Genomic DNA, 18,861 nt, shown 5'->3' with positions numbered 1-18,861 from the left:
ACTACCTGCCTGTCGTGCCCGGCACCAAGTGGTCTTCCGCTGATGGCACATCAGTAGAGCAGGTGTTCTTCTTCCGCTCTCCTCTGATGGGACATGACTGCTGATGTCATGCTGATTGAAAGCCGACTGTTCGCTGCCTAACTGCAGGGAGCTGGCTGTCAATCAGCTGGATGCCAGTAGTAATGCCCTGTCGACAAAGCAGACGGAAAAAGTAGAGCTGCTCTATTGACATGGAGCAACTGATTCGCTGGCGGGAGCATCCGCGCCGGGTAGAATAGGCAAGTAATTGAGGATCGAGCCTTCGACCAAAGTCAGAGACGAGACTAGTCTGGAGCCGCCCTCGGCTAGCTTCTCCCGGCATCACAGCAGATGATAGACAGGTCTCTCCCTCGCATTTACATAGGGATAGATCTGTCAGCTACATGAGCAGCCCTGTAAAAAAGGCAGTCGGGGGCAGAGCTGGGCTACTCTCGTCCATGGATCGTCAAAGTATATTTTCCTTGAAACACCGGAGCATTTTAGTGAATATCATACCTGGCTGCAGTCGTGCAGACAGATCTACGATTCCTACTACCCAAACTGTGGGACAACTTCCCTTTAATGAATGAAAAAACAGTCCAGCTCACCGCTTTAAGACATCCTGAGGCTCGGAGCGCGGAACCGCCGTGTCTTGGCGTGAAGATTTCAGAAAAAAGATGATCCAGCTCAACGATATAGCGAAATAACAAAAATTCTTCATTCACTCAAATTCCAATAGAGGATAAAATATCAGCATGTATAGAGCAGAAAGTTGCGTTATCAATGCGTTTCAGGTGTCGCAGCAGAATTAGTCATGATTTGTGGGGGTGTGTCCCTGCACAATCTTATACTGTCCAATCAGTGCTGACATGTAGGAAAACACCTCCTTATATGTAGAATAGTACCACCCAGTTGTCAATTTATTTATGAATAATCAAGAAGAATAACAGAGGAATGTAACAACACCGAGCTATAAAAATATGATTCAAGATTCTTATTTCATTTACTAAAAACTGATATTTCCTGAGAGCAGAATAGGTCAGATTTAAGGGAGTTTTAGTAAACCGGTGATATCTACGAGGAGCTGCTGATTGTAATATCTTGAATTTGTGCTTCATTATAGTTGTGTGTAATACTGGAGCCAATGCAAGAATTAATGTCAAGACATAAAACCTATAACCTAAGTCCACGGGACTGTCTGAAAACCTGTTTGTTTCAAAAATGGCAGCGAATGGTTGCACCACCAGGTGAGTACTATACTCTGTACCCATCTACTATACAATATATATATATACACTGTGCAGTGGCAGGGAGAACCATTTTTGGTCATAAAGGCTAACCAACTATTTTTTTTGCAAAGAGGATATGCAATTCGTTATGCAAATGCCCTCTTCACACAGGAAGAGAACACGGTCTCTAGTGCCGCCATAGATTTTCGGCACATGTCGATAAGGCATGTATGGCCGGGGTTACACTTGCGAGAAACTCACCTCAATACCCGGCACTTGGACCGGAGCGCTCAGCTGCATAGAAATACATGCAGCCGCAAACACTCTGGTCCCAAGGGCTGGAGGCAGTGCCGGGTATTGATACGCGAGACTCGTGTGAGTTTCTCGCAAGTGTAACCCCGGCCTATGAAGCAGTCTCACCAGGAGCCGAGACCCTGCTGTGTCACACAGCCAGCATCGGCCTGTAACTACAGCGGTCGGATCATTCTCCAATCACTGTGGTTTATGTGCCGACCCCTGATCGGATTATCATGGAGGCTGAAAGCCTCCCATAACTGACACAGGCTGAGCTTCATAGGAGAGCCACATTTTCTCTATATACTGCAATACTATGATATTGCAGTATATCGTATAAGCCTTCAAATTATTGCAGGGCTAAAACATAAAGTGAATAAAAAATATATATATATAAAACAAGTAAAAAAAATATTAAAAATTGCATCATTTCCTTTCCCCCCCCCCTTTAAAAATAAAGAAATTTAAAAAATAACTATTTGGTATCATCATGTCCCAAAAAGTATGATCTAGCAAAATATAAAATTATTGAAATCAGACATTGAACAGCAATAAAGTTAAAAAAAAAAAAAAATAAATTGTGTACCCTGAAGAAGTGTCAATAAAGAAATCGGTTTAGTACGCAAAAAACAAGCATTAACACAGTTCTACTGACTGAAAAATACAAAATGACGGGACACAGAGTATACTGTATATATTTGAATATTTCAGGATTTTTTTTTCACCAAGATCATAGATAATCTGGACAGGTTTGGTATTGCTGTAATCGTACTCACCTAGAAATTTGTGTTGTTAATCCATTTTTATAGGACAATGAATATCATTAAAAAAAAAGCCCCAAGAACAGTTGAGGAGTTTTGTTTTTTTTTCACAATTTCGCGGCACTTGTAATTTTTTTCAGTAAATAATTATGGTAAAATGAATGGTATCATTCCAATCTACAACTCGTCTTGTAAAAAACAAGCCCTACTACGGCTATGTCGACGGAAAAACACAAAAGTTATGGCTCTCGGAAGCAGGGGGAAAAAAAAAAAGGAAGCACAAAAATGAAAAATTCCTGGGTCATTAATCAGGATCTGTTACCATGTGAAGTGCCCAGTTTTTGCTCCTATTTTATCCCCAATGCTTCGCTAAGTATGGTAGTTTTTACTTTTTTAAAAAAAAAAATCTGCCATATTGTTTCCAGAGGTATAGGGCTTTATATATTTTTTTCCCTCTGGTCTTTAAAGACACATGTCTCCAAGTGACTTAACTCATTTAGCTCTATCATTTGTGTCTCGCAGCAGAACCTACAAGACAGACGACCACCAAGAGGCGGAAAAGGAAAAATTCTAACAGCAGTACAGGAAACAACACAAACAGCACATACTCCAAGAAAAAAGCACCAGCCGTAAATCTCAACTTATCCAGTCAAGTACCTGTAAGCATCCATTGATTAATGCAGGTCTTGTATATTTTGATTGTGACTAAAGGCATTATCCCAAAATAATCAGAAGTTCAGAAGGTGATAGTATAAAACACATGGCAAATAATCATGAATATCATTTAGTAAAGTCCACAAAATAGAACACTGGATAGCTATTCTGGAGGATAATTGGGATTCAACCCTAAAGGTCATGAAGTAAAGGAAAAACACAACAAATTGGGGCCATTTAGGACTCGTACTCCCTTTCCTATCAGGAAGACTTTTCAGCAGGATTGTGATCAGCTGAGGTAGAATTATAATGACAAGGCTGATAACTTTACATTACTGGATTACATTACTGCAGGGCTGGGAAAACTTTTTTTCTAACAAGGGCCATTCGGGGGGCAGTATAAAATTATCAACTTGAAATTTCTCTCAACTCATCCCTTGTGTGATGGCTGGAGCTGCTTCTCTTTGGTGCAACATATGTTGTTAGGAGGTATTGATGAAGTGGCTACTCTCAACTGCTTTTCCAGATTTGCTTCAGTCTGGACATCACATCAAGAGACATTGGTGGAATAAATATCACAGGAGACACTGGGGCATATACATCACTGGTGGAATATATATCACAGGACATGCTGGGGCATACACATCACAGGAGAAACTGGGGCATACACATCACAGGAGACGCTGGGGCATGCACATCACAGGAGATGCTGGGGCATACACATCACAGGAGACACTGGGGCATATACATCACAGGACATGCTGGGGCATACACATCACAGGAGACACTGGGGCATACACATCACAGGAGATGCTGGGGCATACACATCACAGGAGACACTGGGGCATACACATCATAGGAGACGCTGGGGCATACACATCACAGGACATGCTGGGGCATACACATCACAGGAGACACTGGGGCATACACATCACAGGAGACACTGGGGCATATACATAACAGGACATGCTGGGGCATACACATCACAGGAGACACTGGGGCATACACATCACAGGAGACTCTGGGTGATACACATCACAGGAAATGCTGGGGCATACACATCACAGGAGATGCTGAGGCATACACATCACAGGAGACGCTGGGGCATACACATCACAGGAGACGCTGGGGCATACACATCACAGGAGACGCTGGGGCCTACACATCACAGGAGACGCTGGGTCTACACATCACAGGAGACACTGGGGCATACACATCACAGGAGATGATGGGGCATACACATCACAGGAGACACTGGGGCACATACATCACAGGAGACACTGGGGCATACACATCACAGGACATGCTGGGGCATACACATCACAGGAGACGCTGGGACATACACATCACAGGAGACACTGGGGCATACACATCACAGGTCATGCTGGGGCCTACACATCACAGGAGACACTGGGGAATACACATCACAGGAGACACTGGGTGATACACATCACAGGAGACGCTGGGGCATACACATCACAGGAGACGCTGAGGCATAAACATCACAGGAGACGCTGGGTGATACACATCACAGGAGACGCTGGGGCATACACATCACAGGAGACGCTGGGGCCTACACATCACAGGAGACGCTGGGGGCTACACATCACAGGAGACGCTGGGGCCTACACATCACAGGAGACGCTGGGGCATACACATCACAGGAGACGCTGGGGCATACACATCGCAGGAGACGCTGGGGCATACACATCACAGAAGACGCTGGGGCCTACACATCACAGGAGACGCTGGGGGCTACACATCACAGGAGACGCTGGGGGCTACACATCACAGGAGACGCTGGGGCCTACACATCACAGGAGACGCTGGGGCATACACATCACAGGAGACGCTGGGGCATACACATCGCAGGAGACGCTGGGGCATACACATCACAGGAGACGCTGGGTGATACACATCACAGGAGACGCTGGGGCATACACATCACAGGAGACGCTGAGGCATAAACATCACAGGAGACGCTGGGTGATACACATCACAGGAGACGCTGGGGCATACACATCACAGGAGACGCTGGGGCCTACACATCACAGGAGACGCTGGGGCCTACACATCACAGGAGACGCTGGGGCCTACACATCACAGGAGACGCTGGGGCACACACATCACAGGAGACGCTGGGGCATACACATCGCAGGAGACGCTGGGGCATACACATCACAGAAGACGCTGGGGCATACACATCATAGGAGAAGCTGGGGCATACACATCACAGGAGACACTGGGGCATACACATCACAGGAGATGATTGGGCATACACATCACAGGAGACACTGGGGCACATACATCACAGGAGACACTGGGGCATACACATCACAGGACACACTGGGGTATACACATCACAGGAGACGCTGCGTGATACACATCACAGGAGACACTGGGACATACATATCACAGGAGACCCTGGCACATACACATCACAGGAGACGCTGGGGCCTACACATCACAGGAGACGCTGGGGCATACACATCGCAGGAGACGCTGGGGCATACACATCGCAGGAGACGCTGGGGCATACACATCACAGAAGACGCTGGGGCATACACATCATAGGAGAAGCTGGGGCATACACATCACAGGAGACACTGGGGCATACACATCACAGGAGATGATTGGGCATACACATCACAGGAGACACTGGGGCACATACATCACAGGAGACACTGGGGCATACACATCACAGGACACAATGGGGTATACACATCACAGGAGACGCTGCGTGATACACATCACAGGAGACACTGGGACATACATATCACAGGAGACCCTGGCACATACACATCACAGGAGACGCTGGGGCCTACACATCACAGGAGACGCTGGGGCATACACATCACAGGAGACGCTGGGGCATACACATCGCAGGAGACACTGGGGCATACACATCCCAGAAGACGCTGGGGCATACACATCATAGGAGAAGCTGGGGCACACACATCACAGGAGACACTGGGGCATACACATCACAGGAGATGATTGGGCATACACATCACAGGAGACACTGGGGCACATACATCACAGGAGACACTGGGGCATACACATCACAGGACACACTGGGGTATACACATCACAGGAGACGCTGCGTGATACACATTACAGGAGACACTGGGACATACATATCACAGGAGATCCTTGCACATACACATCATAGGAGACGCTGGGTGATGCACATCACAGGAGACGCTGGGGCATACACATCACAGGAGACATTGGGGCATACACATCACAGGAGATGCTGTGGGCATATACATCACAGGAGACACTGGGGCATACACATCACAGGAGATGCTGGGGCATACACATCAAAGGAGACACTGGGACATACACATCACTGGAGACACTGGAGCATATACATCACAGGAGACACTGTGGCGATACACATCACAGGAGATGCTGGGGCATATACTGTACATCACAGGAGATGCTGGGTGATACACATCACAGGAGACGCTGGGACATACACATCACAGGAGACGCTGGGACATACACATCACAGGAGATTCTGGGGCATACACATCACAGGATACACTTGGGCATACACATCACAGGAGATGCTGGGGAATATACATCACAGGAGTCACTGGGGAATATACATCACAGGAGACACTGGGGGGCATACACATCAGAGGAGACACTGGGGCATATACATCACAGGAGATGCTAGAGCTTGAGCTTATGCATCACAGGAGATGCTGGGCCTGCCACTCCTTTCTTCATCTGTGGGACTTGAGAGCAGAGCTCACTGACTCTACCCACAAAGTATGTCCTAAAGCTGGCAATGGCCTTGTTATGCCAGCCCAAGCACTGTGATCCCTGGCAATCTGCCTGGGTTAGGAGAGTAGAACATGGCAGGCCATAATTGACCCCCAGGCTGGAAGTTTCCCACCCTTGCATTACTGTATACAGCTGATAACTCAAGAGGTGATGTCACAGCTCCCTATCTCTTCATCATGACATTTGCACTTGGTCATTAGATGCTTCTTTACAAAAGATAGGGTCTCAGTTAATATATTGCTGCTAATGTAAATGTGATTTCCTGAGGCAAAAAGTTATAATCTTAAAAAGGCAGTAAGCAAATGGCAAACACTTAGTATAGAGGAGAATAACCAAGCCTCTGAAAGGTTCATGATCAATTTTGTGGTAGGGACAGCAGTTGCAGCAGTGACCCCTGACCTGTTCCCAAAAATGACATTTCATTTAATAATCCCAGTGCATACTGGGAGACTCAAATGAAACGTTATCAGATGTAAAAAAAAAAAAAAATAGTGAGTTAGAGTAGAGAGGGAGCAGTAGGAATTTTTTAAATATATCAGAACGGTGCTTGTTTTTTTCTTACATTAATAAGAGAATCATATTAAATTCAGTTAGGCTTTGGACAACACCTTTGTGAAAGACAGAATTTAAAAGGATCTGTCACCATATTTCACAATTCAAGCTGCATAGATTAATAGATCTATTAAACTCAATGAGACTGATGTACTTACTTTGAAAATCCACAGCAAAATAGCTATATAATCATGATATTAACATGAACATTTTATGAGTCCTGCCTGATCTTATTTTAAAAACAGTAAACATGCACTAAATTTTACATTAATTATTACACAACTATGTTAAGTCAATATTTTATTGAAATATTAAGCAAATAATTTTTTTTGAAATGCACAAATGTCTCTGTATTATATGTGTAACGTCTCTATTGAATCTCTTCTTTAACCAAGTCCTCCCCTTTATTTACAGCTCAGCACTACAAAAAAATGCATAGGCGATAAGACAAGAGTCAGGAGGAATTATCGTGGAATACGGAACGGTTTGGTAAGTAATGGGCCCAGGCAAAAATACACTTTGGGCCTGTTATGCCAAACCAGTGCCTATTCCATGATAATTTCCTTATAGCAGGCTTGCCCTGCTACTATATCTATCCCTATTGAAGATATGCTTGCATGGTTGCATACATTGAAGGCATGGGCTCAATTATCATGGAATATGGACTGGTTTTGTTGTGTGAGTGAAATACCCAGTTGCTTGCTGGAACGTAGGTCATGGTTCTGGTCCCTGCACAGAGAATTATATATTAACCCCTTCACTACCAAGGGTGGTTTGCACGTTAACTACCGGGCCAATTTTTACAATTCTGACCACTGTCCCTTTATGAGGTCATAACTCTGAAATGCTTCCGTGGATCCCGGTGATTCTGACAATGTTTTCTCGTGACATATTGTACTTCATGTTAGTGGTAAAATTTAATTCATATAACTTGCGTTTATTTATGAGAAAAAAGGAAATTTGGCGAAAATTTTGAAAATTCCGCAATTTTCCAACTTTGAATTTTTATGCCCTTAAATCACAGAGATATGGCACACAAAAAAGTTAATAAGTAACATTTGCCACATGTTTACTTTACATCAGCACAATTTTGGAACCAAAATTTTTATTTGTTAGTAAGATATAAGGGTTAAAAGTTGACCAGCGATCTCTCATTTTTGCAACACCATTTTATTTTTACGGACCACATCACATTTGAAGCAACTTTGCGGGGTCTATATGATAGAAAATACCCAAAAGTGACACCATTCTAAAAACTGCACCCCTTAAGGTGCTTAAAACCACATTCAAGGAGTTTATTAACCCTTCAGGTGCGTCACAGGAATTTTTTGAATATTTAAAAAAAATTAACATTTAACTTTTTTTCACAAAAAAAATTACTTCAGGTTCAATTTTTTTATTTTATCAAGTGTAACAGGAGAAATTGGACTGCAAAAATTATTGTGCAATTTGTCCTGAGCACGCTGATACCTGATATGTGGGGGGGAACCACTGTTTCTGCGCATGGCAGAGCTCAGAAGGGAAGGAGCGCCGTTTGACTTTTTCAATGCAAAATTGGCTGGAATTCTGATCGGACGCCATGTCGCGTTTGGAGAGCCCCTGATGTACCTAAACAGTGGAAACCCCCCACAAGTGACCCCATTTTTGAAACTAGACCCCCTAAGGAACTTATCTAGATATGTGGTGAGAACTTTGAACCCACAAGGGCTTCACAGAAGTTTGTAATGTACAGCGGTACAATTAAAAAATCATATTTTTTCCACAAAATGATCTTTTCACCCCCAATTTTTATTTTCCCAAGGGTAACAAGACCCTAAAAGTTATTGTGCAATTTGTCCTGAGTACGCTGATACCCCATATGTGGGTGTAAATGACTATTTGGGCACATGGCAGAGCTCGGAAGGCAAGCAGCGCCATTTGACTTTTTTGGCTGGAATTGAGATCAGACACCATGTCGCGTTTGGAAAGCCCCTAATGTACCAAAACAGTGGAAACCCCCCACAAATGACCCCATTTTGGAAACTAGACCCCCCAAGGAACTTATCTAGATGTGTGGTGAGAACTTTGAACCCCCAAGTGCTTCACAGAAGTTTATAACGCCCAGGCGTGAAAATAACAAAAAAAATTTTTTCCACAAAAATGATATTTTTGCCCCCAAATTTTTATTTTCCTAAGGGCAACAGGAGAAATAGGACCCCAAAAGTTGTTTTGCAAATTGTCCTGAGTAGGCTGATACCCCATATGAGGGGGTAAAACACTGTTTGGGTGCATGGCAGAGCTTGGAAGGGAAGGAGCACCATTTGACTTTTTCAACGCAGAATTGGCTGGAATTGAGATCAGATGCCATGTTGCGTTTGGAGAGCACCTGATGTGCGCAAATAGTGGAAACCCCCAATTCTAACCCTAACCCTAGCCCTAACCCTAACCCTAGCCCTAACCCTAGCCCTAACCCTAATGGGAAAATGGAAATTGTAAAAATAGTTTTTGCATCACCACATATTGAGAGCTATAATTTTTCCATATTTTGACCCACCGAGTCATGTGAGGTCTTATTTTTTGCGGGACGAGTTGACGCTTTTATTGGTATCATGTTCGGGCATGTGACATTTTTTGATCGCTTTTTATTTCGTTTTTTGGGACGCAGAATTTACAAAAACCAGCGTTTCATGAATTTCTTTTGGGTGGTGCGTTTACGCCGTTCCGGGTGCGGTAAAATTTATAAGGGGTTTTTATTCTTCGGGTCAGTACGGTTACAGTGATACCTCATTTAGGTCGTTTTTTTATGTTTTGGCGCTTTTATGCAATGAAAACAATTTTATATAAAAAATAATTATTTTTGCATCACTTTATTCTGCGAGCTATAACTTTTTTATTTTTTCGCTGATGATGCTGTATGGTGGCTCGTTTTTTGCGGGACAAGATGACGTTTTCAGCGGTACCATGGATATTTATATGCGTCTTTTTGATCGCGCGTTATTGCACTTTTTGTTCGGCGGTATGATAATAAATCATTATTTTTTGCTTCGTTTTTTATTTTTATTTTTTAAGGGGTTCACTTAAGGGGTTAACTATTGGGACAGTTTTATAGGGCAGGTCGTTACGGACGCGGCGATACCAAATATGTGTACTTTTATTGTTTTGTTTTTTTTTATTTCCAAAAAATGAATTTATTGGGGAATATTTTTTTTTTTTTTTAATTTATTTGGCGATTTTTTTTAAAATTATTTTTACACTTTTTTTAATTTTTTTTTTAACTTTATTACAATGTCCCAGGGGGGACATCACTGTCCTGTGACAGATCGCTGATCTGTCACATCACAGATCGCTGATCTGTCACATCACAGATCACTGTGACAGATCAGCGATCTGTCACAGGCACTGCACAGGCTTCCTCATGCCTGCGCTTTGCAGGCACTGAGGAAGCCAGCTTCCTGCAGGCCCCCGGCGGTCCCCGTCGCCATATTGGATCCGGGGACCTGCAGGAAAGGAGTCCCCCGCAGCAGCGCTGCACATTGCGCTGCCGTGGGGGGCTCAGGGAAGCACGGAGGGAGCCCCCTCCCTGCCGATGCTTCCCTTTAACCCCTGGTACACCGCGATCGTGTTTGATCGCGGTGTGCAAGGGGTTAACGTGTCAGGGGCGGTCCGTGATAATTAGCTGACACTCGGCCGCGATCAGCGGCGCTCACCATGTGGGCGCCGCTGATCGCGATGACATAATATTCCGGCCATGGTAATTAGGTCCATGATCACATGGACGGAATATTACGTCATTTGTAGGTAAGGGGTTAAACTACCTTTTGATATCATATAGACATATCAGGCACAAGGTCATTGCTACATGGATGGATATATATATATATATATATATATATTGTGGTGTGGCTAAGGGTTGTATAGTCGATGGGAGATATGTGTCCCAGAGATGGCTTGTCTCCGTAATGTAAGGCATAATGGATATTACTATACCTCTAATGTTCTGTAAGGACCTGTTGTGAGGTCACAATGACGTGACTAGTCAGCTGCTGGGTTCGTCGGTGTGGCTACACCCTTATAACGTAGACTGCTCCTGAAACACAGGGCTGTATGTGAGGAGGGACAAGCCTCCTGTGTGTGCTTAGGCTCAAAGACTGAGCCTGAAGGAATGGACATTTTTGTTTTTTTCCCTCTTGAGCTGAAGGCTGTTTCTTTTGGTGATCTGCTGTTTTGGTTTATGAAGCCATAAACCCTATGAACTTTACATGGAACGTGCCTTCTGATTGCCACCCGTTGCACCTAAGCGAGTGAAATCCCAACAATATACTGTGTATATATATATATATATATATATATATATATATATATACACACACACACACACACACACACACACACACACACACACAGTCATGGCCGAAAGTGTTGGTACCATTGAAATTATTCCACAAAATTACTGCACCTACACATATTTTGTTATCGTTATATGTTTATTTCACTTGTGTGCATTGGAACAAAAAGAAATAAAATGGGTTATAATTTGGTGTGCATGCAACATGTAAGTGCATGTTCACACTGGCCACTAAAGAGACAAAACCCAAGGTAGAAACATGATAAGCAAATACTCTACAGTAATTAAATAGCAGTAGTGCTTGAAAATGATATAGAGTACTTAGTTAACATAATTTTTATCAAAAAATAAAATTCAAAACACATCCCACCACTTCACGGTGACCATAATACGAACAGTCCTAACTTCAATATTAAAACCTTACCATTTGTACAGTGACAGTCATGTGGATAAGGGCTGAGAAGGACTAAACATGGCTAGTAGATACACAGCCATGGGGAGCCTCATGATTATCATGATCAGCTCAAGGAAAAGGCAGGCCACATCTTTATAAACATATGGTGCAAACAGACTGAAATAAAAACAACCTAGAGAAATGAAGTGGGATATAAGTTGGTGTGCATGCAGCATGTAGTTGCATGTTCACACTGGCCACTAGACAGACAAAACCCAAGAAAGAAACATAATAAGCAAATACCTTGTTTACACCCTGTGCATATAAAGGTGGGGCCTGCCATTTCTTTGAGCTTGACATTATTTTCATGTGATTCCCCATGTCTGTATGTCTACTAGCCAGCTAAAGTCCCCCCTCAGTCCTTATCCACATACATTTGTCACTTGACAAATGGTAATAATATTAAGGCTAGGACTGTCCCGATTAGGGTTAAAATGACGTGGTGGGGTGGCTTTTGCCTTTTTTACTGCAGGGTATTTGCTTATTATGATTATATGTTGGATTTTGTATTGGAACAACACAGAAAAAGAAAACAGAGAAAAAAGCCAAATTGGAAATAATTTCACACAAAACCCCCAAAAAAGGTCCGGATAAAATTGTTGGCACCTTCCCAAAATTGTGCATAAACAACTTTGTTTCAAACATGTGATGCTTGTTCTAACTCACTGGTGGCAAGTGACAGGTGTGGGCAATATGAAAATCACACCTAAAACCAGATTAAAAGGGAAGAAGTTGAATCAATTGTTGCATTGTGTATCTGTGTGTGCCACACTAAGCATGAAGAACAGAAGGAAGAGAAAAGAACTGTCTGAGGACTTGAAAACTAAAATTGTTGAAAAATCTCAACAATCTCAAGGTAACAAGTCCAGCTACAGAGACCTTATGTTCTTTTGTCCATGGTGAGCAATATAATCAAGAAGTTTACAACCCATGGCACTGTAGCTCTTCTTTCTGGACGTAGACGGCAGAGAAAAATTTTTCAAAGGTTGCAACGCAGAATAGTCAGGATGGTGAATAAGCAGCCCCAATCAAGTTACACAGAAATTTAAACTGTCCTGCAGGCTCAGGGCCCATCAGTGTCAGAGCGAACTATCCGTCACCATTTAACGCTATTTCAAGAGACCCAGGAGGACCAAGCTGCTGACACAGAGGCATAAAAAAGCTAGACTGCAGTTTGCCAAAATGTACGTGAGTAAGCCAAAATCCTTATTGGAAAGCGTTTTTGGACAGATGAGACCAAGATAAGGCTTTGTGGTAAAGCACATCATTCTACGGTTTGCTGAAAACTAAACGAGGCCTACAAAGAAAATAACAGAACCTACAGTCAAATATGGTGGAGCTTCGTCAAGTTTTTGGGGTTGTTTTGCTACCTCTAGCACTGGGTCACAATGTAGTGCCCAGTGTCAGAAATCTGGGTTTGCAGCCTAGGTCATGGGCTTTCCAGCAGGAAAACAGCAACCCCAAACATACTTCAAAAAGCACCCAGAAATGGATGGAAAGAAAGCGCTAGAGAGTTCTGGAGTGGTCAACAATGAGTCCAGATCTAAATCCCATTGAACACCTTTGGAGAGATCTTAAAATTGCAGTTTGGAGAAGGGGACTTCAAATATGAGAGACCTGGAGCAGTTTTCAAAAGAAGAGTGCAGCTATTTATTCAAAGGGTATGCATCCAAAGTTAAAGGTGCCAACAAGTTTGTCCAGATTGTTTTTGGGGTTGTGTGTGAAATTATGTCCAATTTGCCTTCTTTCTCAGTTATTTTGTGTTCTTCCAATACACACAAAGAAAATAAACATGTGTATAACAAAATGTGTAATTGCAATAATTTTCTGGAACAATTTCAAGGGTGCTAACACTTTTGGCCATGGCTATATATATGCTGTGTCTGAGATCCTAACACAAGACTAGAAATAGCACAGGACCACGGGTCCTAATGGGATTTTCCTTGTTCAAATTCTTTTAGCGCCATTGGCTTACCCTATGTAAAAATAATAAAATCACCTGCCCACCCCGTTTCCTGTTCCAGCTATTCTCTGCTGCTCCCAGTGAGAGTTTATAGGCGGTGACCCCACAACTACAGAACGTGTGAGTGACCGCTGCTTATTTAAGCCAGGTTTAATTGTTTAACAGATTTCTAAAAAATTGCTAATTTTTATTAAAAAATAAAATGAGTAATCTTGCAATTTTCACACCAGCAACTGAGGATATTTTAGATTTACACTTCCAGGTTTTTTTTTTTTTTTTTTTACAGAAAACTTTTCAGATGTCTCATTATCATCACAGGGCATACAATGGTATGTAATGCCCCTATATACAGTAAATCACACATAATTCACCATAGATGATGTCACAGTTCACCACATCCCCAACTTCATAATAACCTTTCCACAAACTCATTACCTGCTTCAGCTCAGGATCTGAGGCAATCTACTACAGCTAATATACAAGAGGATTTCCTGAAAGTGTCAGGTTAGAATAGCCCCAGTGGCCAGTGTGAGAATTACAAGATTTTTATTAATTACTTGATTTTGTACAGATTGTGATTTGAAAAGAAAAAACTGCCAAAACATAAAAAATAACAAAAAAACCTAATTTAACTAGTATGTAATTTTTTACTGACACATTCTCAATAAGTAGAATTGCAGTGCATTGTCATGGGCCTGTTGTGCCTAATGTATAAATAGTATGTCACTAGTTTAGGTTCCATTTATATTATGGAATGTGTGCAATATGCAATCAAAGCTGAACCTGAAGGTTATTTTCAGTGCCAATCAAGAGGTCAGACAGTGTGAGCTTTGCCTCCTCCTACTTGACATTGAGTTAAAGAAAAGTGTATTATGACCTTTCTTGGCTTTTTCTTATGGCTTAGAGACAGCAAGTATGTATTAAGCTATATTGGAGTTCTTTGATCGGTGCAGTAGGGCATCATAGATTATGTGCACACAGTTTGTCTTTAGGCAGGTAAAGGGTTTATCCAGGATTTTTTTTTTCACTATGGGCCTAAAAACTAACACACTGATTGCTAACTACTTGTCTGTTCTACCCGGCGTCGGCACAGAGCGTGTCCAATGCTGCTGGCAATTCCGTTGCTCAACGTCAATGTCATGACACAGCTATCAGGTGACCCGGACCAGGGGTTTCTTCCATGACACTACCACTTGGGGGCACTCTAGCTCGCCCTTATTTCCCGGGATATTTCTGAAGGTGAAGATGCCCCCCATCTGTTCTCTTCCCCCCACCCAAGGAAGAGTGATGCTACTGTTTACCATAGTACACCAACCCGACAAACAAGGCTACACAAACAAGGGTTAACAGAAAACTCCAGGCATACAAAATATTCACTCACCTATAAACGAGGAATGCACCAGGGAGTGGAGGATGTGGAATAAATAAAAGTAGAGAAGGGAAGGGAATTACCACACTTACAAACCACGCAATAGTCAAAGATAACTCCTCCAACACTCCTTCTCATATGAATACCTCTTCCTTCTGAAGCCATGCTGCAAATACTAGCTTTGACATTGATTTGCATCAGAGCCCAGATTATAAAGGGGAAATAGTGTCTAACTGGGCTCAGCTGTGAGCACAGAGATTTACAACATGGCCGATTAACCCCTGTTTTGCCAAAAGGACTAAACACCATTAATATGGAGAAGGCTTCTTCTCAGTGATAGAGTAGGAGCCATCAGACGCTGGGGTCTTCTGGCTCCACACTGTTGCGGTAACCCCGCGACAGTCAACAGGGAAGCTCTTCCTCTTCTGGGCACATTTTGAGCACTAAGGCTTAGGGCTAATGTGTTTATTTTTTAATTTTCCATTTTTGTATTTTATTAGTTACTAATAAATAATGTTTTTCTAGTCCTTTCCATTGTGGTTGCTGGATGTCTTCCTGCCTTCTACCTGATAAGGTAGTTAGCAAACGTGTCCACAGTCATGGCACAAATGCATACAATAATATTGATGTGCCAAACTAATTTTTTTGCATGGACAGAGTAATATGTTCAGTACATTGAAGAGCATAAATCATATGAGAAAAAAGTACACCAGAACCATGTTTATAAAACAAATATTAAATTTTATTACAATGCAAAAAATGCAGTTTTGTTAAAAATATGTAAGAAGTGGGAAACCAGAAGATGGCGCCACATTCCCAAAACTGGTATATACAGGCGACAGATGCATGAAATGATCTAAAATATCTAGTAATCCCACGTGTCTAAAAGATCTATAGCCTTCTGGTATTATACTAGTTAAATAACACTATAAAAGAAAAAAACATCACATAAGAGGACCCAGCAGGACAAACATATACAGATCATAAGAAAGAAAGCATATACAGACATACTGTATGTTGTTATCTGTAATGGAATGCGGTACCACATATTCTGTGGGTACATTACACTGAAACGTACTGGATCCTCTTTTATGATGATGTTTTTCTCTCTCATAATGTTATTTAACTAGTATGATACCAACAGTATATAGATCTATTAGACACATGGGATTGCTAGATAGTTTAGATGATTTCATGAGCCTGTGTATACCAGTTTTAGAAATGTGTAAGCATTTTCCTCAGATGATCTCTGATCAGATCATAGTGTAACTACCTGCCTACTCTACCCAACAACAGTTTAAAGTGGTCAGTAACCACTCCGTCCGGCGATTCAGCTGCTCAGCATCAACAGAGCAGCTCTTCCTCTTCCTGGCTGCTCTGTTGACAGAGTGTGACTGTCAACATCATGCTGATTGACAGCTGGCTTCCCACAGTTTGACAACAGGGAGCCGGCTGTCAATCCGCATGACATCAGCAGTTACGCCCCATCAACAGAGCAGAGCGGAAGAGAAGCCGACATCAGCAGAAACCGCTGAATTGCTGGCAGGAGCAGTCTGTGACCATTCTGAGCTGGCAGAGATTAGCACCGGGTACAAAAGGCAGGTAGATCAGAACTGCAAGCCTGTTAGCTTTTAGACCCATAGTTAAAAAATATATATATATATACATATTTATATTTCTGAATAAATACTTTAAAAATAACAATTTTTTTAGGAAATGCTCCCTCTTTAAAGAGATTTTGGAGCTTTTTTTGTTTTCCGAACTGTTGGCTGAAGCTGTTTTGAGTTTTTAAAGCCTTTTAGAAGAGCTTTCTCTTGAAGTGTTTTTCTCAGCCTTTTGATTGGACAGTACCTAGTCTGGAGTGGATTACATCACAAACACTTTTTTCTTTTCCCACCAGTTTTTCATAAACTGCTTAATCCTTAGAACCGCAAAGTGTTTTGTATTAGAACTGAATAGGAAGAGTCTTTCAAGCATTTTTTAAGATGTATTTTGAAGCCTTGTTTTAAAGCAAACCTGCTCCAAAAAAAACTCCTCAAAAAACACTATGTGCACATAACCTAAGGCTAGCTTCACACTAGCATTTTGGGCCACAGCGCACAGCCGCCGCTAAGCCCCGCCCCCTGCCCACCCCCTCCGGTCATCTCCGCCTACTATCACACATGGCTGCATGCGATCTGCACACCCTATCTTTAGCATAGGGTGCACAGACCATGCGCTGACCGTGCGCTAGTAGAATTTTACGTGCGCTGCACCCTTTTGATGGTGCGCCGGTGTGCGCCGAACGCACCATGTTGCATTTTGGTGTGCTCGGAGCACCGTCAAAAGGGCGCAGAGCACGCAAAATTCTACTAGCGCACGGTCAGCACACGGTCTGCGCACCCTATGCTAAAGACAGGGTGTGCAGATCGCATGCAGCTGTGTGTGATACTAGGCGGAGATGACCGGAGGGGGCGGACAGGGGGCGGGGCTTAGCGGCGGCCGTGCGCTGTGGCCCAAAACGCTGGTGTGAATCTAGCCTTAGAAATGTAAAAAGGCTTGTCCTGGAATTTACCTGGTTACCAACCTCACAATTCTTCTGCATTGGGGGTTAATGTCTTGAAAACTAACATTCAAAACTTCTCATAATTATTCCCTAATCTTTATCTAGTCTCCAGTAATGCTTGTGACAAACCTTGTGTAAAAGAGCACAATACCAGTCCCACATTCAGTCATCGATAGTTTTTTTGTCTTTCCTCAAGGTGCCCACATAATAATGGTCTGTGCTGTTCACAGGATGTGATGGTGGTAGGAGAACCAACTTTGATGGGAGGCGAATTTGGAGATGAAGATGAAAGGCTTATCACTAGACTAGAAAACACTCAATATGATGCAGCTAATGGAATGGATGATGAAGAAGATTTCAACAATTCCCCTGCACTGGGAAACAATAGTCCATGGAACAGCAAACCGCCCAGTACCCAGGACACCAAACCAGAGAATCCAACGCAACAAGCTTCCCAATAGATCAAGACTGACCAGAGAACTTGATAATGCTTAAGATGTTGAGTTACAGATTATTACATTGTTTACTTTGTGGCCGTACAATTATACAAAAATTGTCATTATACCAAACAAAAAATTCCGCAAATACCAATTTTTTCATGTCATTTAGTTAAAATAGAGTTTTCTAATACTCTGCAGCTTGTGATATTTTATGAATTGGAGTATAATTTTTGATGAAAGATTACCATACATTCCCAAAAATTGCCAAAAGGTGTATTAAAAAAATGTAATATAACACTGGCACACTGGTTACATGAAAAATAGTATTGATGAGGGACCAACTGCTGGAAACCCCACTCATTAAAGGAGTTTGAATAGAACGGAGGTCAAGCATGCACCCTGGCTCCTAAAACGGTCTATTCCCATGAGATGGATCATATCACTCCTGACAGTCTCAAATATA

General features: G+C 42.6%; 1 protein-coding gene across 3 annotated transcripts in view; it reads left to right on the top strand.

Moving 5' to 3' along the window:
* LDB2 (LIM domain binding 2) overlaps positions 1–18,588 on the top strand; it is a 511,700-nt gene extending 493,112 nt beyond the window's left edge. For 2 of the 3 annotated variants that reach the window (XM_073574628.1, XM_073574627.1), the window contains exons 6-9: positions 1,142–1,265; positions 2,825–2,961; positions 7,718–7,792; positions 18,189–18,588. In XM_073574628.1, the coding sequence (XP_073430729.1) occupies positions 1,142–1,265; positions 2,825–2,961; positions 7,718–7,792; positions 18,189–18,419 (567 nt within the window). In that variant the 3' untranslated portion in view covers positions 18,420–18,588. The remainder of the gene's footprint in view (positions 1–1,141; positions 1,266–2,824; positions 2,962–7,717; positions 7,793–18,188) is intronic. The other variant, XM_073574629.1, reaches the window with a different exon arrangement.
* The last annotated feature ends 273 nt before the right edge of the window (positions 18,589–18,861 follow it).

The sequence above is a fragment of the Dendrobates tinctorius genome, unplaced genomic scaffold (assembly GCF_039654945.1).
Source record: "Dendrobates tinctorius isolate UK_male_01 unplaced genomic scaffold, ASM3965494v1 ptg000039l, whole genome shotgun sequence".
NCBI lineage: Eukaryota > Metazoa > Chordata > Amphibia > Anura > Dendrobatidae > Dendrobates > Dendrobates tinctorius.
This window is presented reverse-complemented; position numbering and strand designations above follow the sequence as displayed.